At 34.9% G+C, this 8353-nt stretch overlaps 1 protein-coding gene across 1 annotated transcript; it reads right to left on the reverse strand.

Moving 5' to 3' along the window:
* Positions 1-1819: 1819 nt before the first annotated feature.
* LOC107826235 (eukaryotic translation initiation factor NCBP-like) lies at positions 1820-8153 on the reverse strand. Its single transcript, NM_001326163.1, is given in 6 exon segments — positions 1820-2225; positions 2305-2424; positions 4717-4794; positions 4923-5027; positions 5136-5231; positions 7892-8153. Coding segments are annotated over 6 exon segments (681 nt in total). The 5' UTR covers positions 8042-8153; the 3' UTR covers positions 1820-2093.
* Positions 8154-8353: the final 200 nt, after the last annotated feature.

The following is an 8353-nucleotide window of genomic DNA, read 5'->3' on the forward strand; positions in this document are numbered from 1 at the left end:
AATGAAAAGCTTAGAATTAAATTATTTTTAAATATATAAATGTGTCATTCTTTATAAACGAACTAATAAGTATGTCACATAAATTGGAATAAACATAGTATTAACTCCAACGAACTAATAAGTGGGTTGCTCTAGTGGTAAGCACTCTCCACTTCCAACCAAGAGGTTGTGAGTTCGAGTCACCCCAAGAGCAAGGTGGGGAGTTCTTGGAGGGAGGGAGCCGAGGGTCTATCGGAAATAGCCTCTCTACCCCAGAGTAGGGGTAAGGCTCTCTAGTGAGATTATACTGGGTTGTTGTTATTGTTAACTTCAAATGACGTTTCTCACTACCAATAGCATCAGTTGGAAGAAAAGAGATTTATTGTTGCGGTGAAAGTTACCAGAAAATTTATGGAAAAGGGCCAAATATATCTTTGTACTATGAGAAAAGGTTTAAATATACCCCTTGTTATACTTTCAGTTCAAATATACCCCTGCTGTAATACTATTGGTTCGAATATACCCCCTTCCATTAAGTTTGTCCAAGTTGAACATCCAATCCCACATGGCATGCCACCTCAACACTCCTAACCCATTTTACCCTCCTTTCTAATTTTTTTTTCCACCACTAAAATTCCCTTCCCCTCCCCCACCATTGCCACTATTACCGCCACCATTCGAATTTATGACTTTAAATTAAGAGTTAAGAGATTCCAAAAATTCCATCACATTTTATGTTAGTTGCGTGTTAATATGATTCAAAATCATTGAAAATTTTGGCGGATTCAAGATTACCGTGCGATGAAACCTATTACTATTTAGTAATTACGTTGCTACTTAGTGAGTATACTAACGATCAATGAATTGAGTGAAAGTCATGAGAAACTAAGACTTACAACTTAACATTGAAAAAAAATTAGGTAATTTATTCTTTTTTTTCCAAATCTTAATAGGTGACCGCTATCTGATACAATGCTAGCTTGGCGGAGTTTTGGTGGAATAATCGATCCAAATTTTGCTCTCTTTATGCACATGAATCCTGAACCCTGAACTCCTTACTAGTGTGGCTTAAAGAGGAAAAGAAAAGAAAAAAGAAAAAGAGAAATAATTATGCAGTCTTGAGATTTTCTGGATCAGAAAACTTTGTAGTGATTATTCCACAAGTAAATGATGCATTGCCATTGACCTCTGCTGTTATATAGTAATGAATTTCTAAATAGGAACAATTTATCTCGACAATATTTTTGTTTTTGTGGAAGTAGTTTATTCATCAACTTTGGCGTATACAGAGGTTCGTTTAATGGTTTATCTTTCATAAATCAAAGGACACATGACAATAGTGGCGGTTATGATGACAATAGTGGTGGAGGGAAGAAAATTTTAATAGTAAAAAAACAAATAAAGGGAGGGGTAAAATGGGTTAGGGGCCATGTGGCATTCACCTCATCAAATGTCAGTGTCACGTAGGATTGGATGTCCATCTTGGACAAACTTAACGGAAGAGGGGTATACTTGAACCAATAGTATTATGACATGGGTATATTTGGACCGAAAGTATAACGAAAGATTTTAACTCGAATTGGACTGCAGGAACCTTGCTAGTACACCATAAGAACTGAAGTTACCTCTTCGGTTGTAGAACCGCATCCTGCGAGATTTAAGTTTCGCAGTTCTACACCCTGTGAGGATGTTTTCTCCATAGGGGATGCCCACTTTTTTGCAGTGTCAGTATACTCTGTTTTTTAAAGTTTGTTCGACCTAGTTTGGTAGTTGGAAGGAAATAACCAGTTGATGTAAGGAGGGATTATTGAGTATATCAGACCTCCAAGAGATGGTAAAGCGCCAAAGTTACTTGACAGAGCTATCGTAATATGCACTTGAGATAACATCGCTTCTTCAAAAACTGGTAGCGAATGCATATTACAAGGAAAAAATTTTGCCAATATATCTTAGTACAGAGGATATAGAAAATCTAGCACACTAAGACCAGACAGACAGTCAAGTTGATTGGAAGTTTCTCCATGATTTGCGCTTGACCAAAGACCAACAAAATAAAATAATACTTTGCGATCTGAGCTCCTGCAGCTTCAATAGCAAAGAGGGCGGTTGCAAGTTTATCCTCTCAGCCAAGTATTGCGGTATGATGAATGGTCACGAAGAGAAGCATCATGGGGCTTGTATTCCATGACATAGCTACTGGGAAGCTTCAAATGTCTTTTGATTGAATCTCTGAGTGCCATCACAGCCTGGCAAAGCAAAGAGGAGTTAAGCATGTTTACATCTTCACATGAAAAGAATGAATTACGTACAGGTTAGGTATATAACCTGATGATCTGATGCATTGCGGTTCCACACACTCAATATATCCTCATTGAAACGAATACTTAAAACTGCACCACATATATTGTCACCGTAATCAAGCTGATCACCCACCAGGGACAGCACCTAGGTAAGAAAGAGCCACATCACATTTAGAAGTTAAAGCAGAATTCAAGCCGCACTACAGTCTGAGGATGTACTAGTTAACTGTGCAGGCGGTCACCGATCTTTCAATGTTTTTGCGATCTTGCTATACCTATACAGCTACTAATAGTTGCTGCTATTACATTCACATCATCTAACTAATGGTTATTTAGCCATTTTACTTCTTTTAGCTGACAAAGGAAGAAGTAACAAATTCATCCAACAAGAATATACACTTAAAATAAGACACTTTTCTCCATAATAAAGAATTATTCAGACGGTGTAAATTCACCAAAAATTACCTAAGGTGATGGCTAATAAAATATGAATGATACTCCTTATCGAAAGTAAAAAAATGAATGACACAGTGACTTCAGCAAAGTCACCAACGACTGGTTAAATATCCAAAAGTAACAATCTTAATACAACCTCCGACGCCAACTTAAGTAAATTCACAATAGCGAGTATAAGAAGTCCAAGCAAATATATGAACTCTATGCAAAGGACATCTTATACATGACTAAAACATTTTGGGCAGTATACTGGGATGTTGAAAGAAATATGAAGCCAGAAAGTAAAAGATAATAAGATGAGAAACACAGGTCTATGAATTACTGTACAAAATGAACTTTCAGTGCTTATACTCTCTGGGCTAGATAGCAAAATCCCATAGGGGTATCTCAGCATCCTTAGGGGTCGTGTGGTTCGCGGAAAAAGTTATCCGGGATTAATAATTCCTGGATTATTTATTGCCATTGCTTTGTTTTGTTCATTGGATTAAAAATGGGATATACTATGTATAATCCAAGACACGTGCTTGGTTTGAAGCTGGATAAATTTCTTGTTTCCAATTTTAACGTGAACCGACATATGGGTAAATAATAATTATTGTTGGTATTTTTATAATAAAAATCAATATTTACTTATCACAGAAGTATCCTAAAATAGATAAATATAATTTGTAAATTCATGGTCTTGAGATAGCAAATGCAGCAAAAATTTCAAAGTCATCCTCTAGATAAATGGTCATCCTTTTCTAATTATAAATAACGTATCAAATTTAGGTAATAGCAAAGTAAGTTTGATCAAATTTAATCTATATCTCAAGACCATTAATGAATTATCAGGAATTCAACTTCTACATGCTAATGGCTCAAAGAAAATGAATAAAGAGACCAATTTATTTTTCTCATATTCTATGTTGATGCAGCGAGAGCAAAGGAGAAGTTGATTCACCTCTTTCAAGCTTTATTTTCTGTCTCTCTTAGAACTGAAGAAGCTTGGCGAAAATCTTGTTCAGCATAAGAGCAGCCGAAGAATCAGAGCGCTTTGAAATAAAAAAGGGCTTCAGGGGTCAATTGGTTTTGTGGCTCTTTACAGACTTGTTTTTAGTTTTATAACTCTACCTCTTTTTTTTAACACATGGGAGATTTACTTTTATAAGTAAGCGATTTGTCTTTAAAAAAGGGCTTCAGGGGTCAATTGCTTTTGTGATTTTTTACAGACTTGTTTTTAGTTTTATAACTCTACTTTTTTTCTAACACATGCGAGATTTACTTTTACACGTAAGCGATTTGTCTTTTACATATAAGAGATCTAAAAGGGTCATTTTCTTAAAATATAAATTGTAAAGAGGCATGATGTACAAATAGCACTAAATTTAATTCCAAAGTCTAAACCAGGATATCACACCTTATCCCATGAACCAAATGACCCCTTAGACTAAAAGGCACCGGTCTATTTTGGTATTCGATTTGGAAATCTGGAAAGTACTACTACTAACATCATGGACACCGTATAATTTAATTAAAAGATATCATACTGCTTCTGCGCTTAATATCTTTATCTATAACACTAGGAGTCTAGTTAAATGGAATTAACATTGAGGGTGTGTTTGGTATGGTGTGTTTCTACAAACCATTTTCCTGAAAATTGTTTTCCGGTATTTGGTTGGAGAGTGGAAACTATTTTCTTGAAAAATATTTATTAATAATCTTTAATAAATATTAGCAAACCAGATAGTGGTTTTAATGAAATTTTTGAGTATTAATAATTGATAATAATGTCTAAGTGTTGGTTAAAGCAATGATATGAAATTAAAAGTCAAGATAATTATGAAGGAAAAAGACTTGCCCTAGAAATTTTTTAAAAAGTTTTCTGGAAAAATGCTTTTTTTTCACAGAAAATAAATTAATTTCTAGTGTTTGGTTGCTAGAATATTTTCCAGAAAACATTTTTCCGCATAGCAAAAGCACCCTAGGATAGCTCACTTACCAAGTCTTCCCAGAAGCGGCCTGAGACAGCCTTTTTAAAACGAATTATCCACTTTCCACCATTGCAGTTAGCAGAATCCTTCATAAACATTAAACAATATAATCAGAAAATTAACTCAGTACGAGATATCCATAATACAAACTTGTAATGAAATACTTAGAAAACACCAAAAAGCAGCAGTTAACAGCATGATCACAAGATTTTACCTCCCATAATGGACGAATGCCATCCTTGAAAAGATGCAAATCAGCTGGGCTTGGCAATGTTGATGGTCGAGCAAAGTGGCAATAGCAAACCCAAAAATTTTCGACCTACAGATAAGGAATGCCAAGTACATTTATAAAGGAGCCGAATTCAAGTACTTTTGAAAAGTAGATACTTCAAGTATAAACAAATTTTCTACAAATAAAATGACTTACAGTATTAAAATCAACAATTTTCTTGATATTGTCCTCATACGATGTTTGAGTTCGAACCCCAGGTGTCCACCGAGTGTACCAAAACACAAAATTGTGCTGATCATGAGAATGAAGAAGGTTAGTACCTAGACAAATAAGAGATATTACATAATAATAGCAAAAAATGAACAATAAAACATGACAGATATATAATTGTACACATAGAATAATGGCATTATGATCCCTGTCATATTAATATCGATGGAAGAGGCCAAGTGGGCATAACAGGGTGCTTAGTTGTTGTGCAAGTATCCTCATAGATTTTGTGCAATTTCAAATCTAGATAGTCTCATACAACTTAGGAAAACAAAAGACACCTCTGCATCATCATTGTAGAAGATGAAAGAAAATGACAGTCTGGTGCACGAAGCATCCCGTGTTCACGTAGGTCCGGGAAAGGGTTGCACCCTAGGGGAGCGTGATGTAGGCATCCTACTCAGTGGCTGATTTCATGGCTCGAACCCGTGAAATATGCCACACAAAGACAACTTTACCATTGCTCCAACGCTCCACTTCATCATTGTAAAAGAGAGAAAAAGATTAAAAATGACCACATTCGTCAAAAGGGACAACTAGCACATGTCGAGTTTGCTTGAGATGATTTGATCATATCCTGTGTCGACCTTCAGATGCACCAATTCAAAGGTGTGAAACAATGGCCAGTGTTAAAACGAGATGAGGTAGACCTAAAATCACATGGAATGTAGTTGTCTCAAAAGAACTACAATCTTTTGGAATCCATTTGGAATTAGCGACAAATAGGACACAATGGAAGAAAAAGACATATATAGGCGATACCAATTAGTTAGGAATATGTTTTAGTCAGCTTGGTACGTTTATTATAGGTCATATGTTTTCTAGGAGATTAAACCTATCAGAACATAGATTTATATGACAATAGAATATATAGAGAACATCTAGTACTTTTTTTTTTTGTATATTGGTTTGAGATGAACTTGACATGGTAAGTGGGGATTCATATAGTCGACCCTAACTTGCTTAGAATTGAAGCACAGTTGTTGTATCTTTGTAGTTTGTAAAAAAGATGTAACTACTTTAAGACGTCATATGTGAGATTCCTGCAATGTGAAAAACGGTATGCAATTAGAATTATTTGTGGCAGAATTGTTAGAGCCTATTGAACTGGATGAAAAAACTTCTATTAATCATTTCATTTAGAATTATTTAAACATGCAATTCTAGACTAAGAAGGAATACAGCCTAAAGAACTGGTCATTTTAATCAATCCTCATATTATTACTAATGATAACTCAAATAAATCGGAAGTAATTTTCATAACCCTACCCAAACTGGCCCTAAATATAAAGGACGTTGGATCATGTTATCATGCAATCATCTGACTGAACTAGGCAAGATAATCAGGTTGCAATTAGAATAGACCAATTAACTTGTAGATCATGTATCAATTTCCATTCTAATTGTTTGACATATCTAGGCAAGCTAGCAAGGAAATAATTATAAAAGTGTTCAAAAATAAAAATAAAAATGAAGGCAATACAAGTATCTAAAAATAAAAAATTAAAAATGAAGGCAGCCTAGTAAGAAAAATGTTGATACATGTACAAAGAACAGGAAAAGATTTTGGAAGCTCATCACTAAATACTCCTCTAATTGATAATCAAAGTTCTATTGCTTTTCTTAATATATTAAGAAAGGCTAGTACATGCACCTAACTTATGAATAAATACTTAAAACGATAAAAAAGTGACGGTCCAACAGAAGATATTCAACTCCAAGTTTGAAGATATGCTCTCCATTTTGTTTTTATAGATTTAAGTTCTACTAAATTTGTCATACAAGAGGCAAAACTTGAATTTTGTTTCAAAGTCAAGGATCATAGAAGACAATGAAGGCTTTATATCTCTAAACAAATCAACTGGCAGAAGAAAATGAGAGAACCAGAATAGATGGAAAGCTATACTGTGATCATTGGCATTAAGATTGCCTTCAATTTATGCAGTGAATCCCCTCGTCGGGTCAAATCAGAAATAGCTATTTCATATATATTGTCCTCAATGAGAAATCACCAACCCATTTTCCAGAAGTTCCACTAGCTCCAATGTTGCAGTTCTTCATATATGCTTAATGGTGGTGATTCTTTTGTTGAATCATTAGTATTTCTTTTTTTAATGACAGTAGTGTCTAGGCCAACTTCTATACACCTCGACTATTTGATTAGGTACCTGCTACCTCCCACCAGCAAAAGTATTAGGTAAATCTGACCGCTAAGGCTTAGGCAGATGGCACATTAGCATTCATTTTATTAACTAAGTGATTTCTCCGGGTTCATGTATTCTCCCCCTCTACTCAAAGAGGTTACTTCCTAGCTAAGTGCCCAGTAACAATTTCTCCTTCCCATCCAACTCCATAAAGGCATCAACGAGCATTTCATACACAAGTTTGACCTAGCCAACTCTCGCAATTCAAAAGAGTAGCCAAACCCAAACAGTATAGAGTTCATTATATTGCATTCAGAACCATATTTCATAAAACTATATATCGAAGAAAGATATATTATCTCATAAATTAATTCTATAAAAGAACACCTCACATAAGAATAAAGAATAAAAGCACCAATCCATGTCCCAACATATGAACAAATAATCGTAAAAATCAACAGACAGTTTTTCAAAATTCAAAAAAAAAAAGAAAAAAAAAGAAGAAGAAGCATATTAGCAAATTAAAAAGAGAGAAACCTTGAGAGGATGAAGACCGGCTTTGAGATCAAGCGCAACGCGTTCGCGATCTTCGGCTTCTCTATCTGCCGTCAAGGAATCAATCGTCGGCGATGGAGTATTGTTCAAGTTCTTCTTCTCCAACTCTCTCTTCTCCCCCGTCACTTCCATTTATCAAAACCCTAGTTTTTATGTATATCTATAAATTACAGCTATATATCTACACGTCTATGTATATGAATATACTTCACCGGCTTTCTGGTGTCTGGTGGCTGCCCTATTGGGTGTGATAGAATGAACAGACTGCAAGATGAAAGCAAAGAAGACCATTGTACTTTCGGGTCGGATCACCCGCGTTATCTTATTAGTACACTGCGATTTAATTAAAAGACTTTTTTTATTTTTTTTATTTTTTTCTGGTACGTTTGAAATCAAGAAAATGACTTTAATTGATCAAGGAGGAGGCAAATTATTGATTCTGAG

This window comes from Nicotiana tabacum, chromosome 4 (assembly GCF_000715075.1).
Source record: "Nicotiana tabacum cultivar K326 chromosome 4, ASM71507v2, whole genome shotgun sequence".
Taxonomy (NCBI): domain Eukaryota; kingdom Viridiplantae; phylum Streptophyta; class Magnoliopsida; order Solanales; family Solanaceae; genus Nicotiana; species Nicotiana tabacum.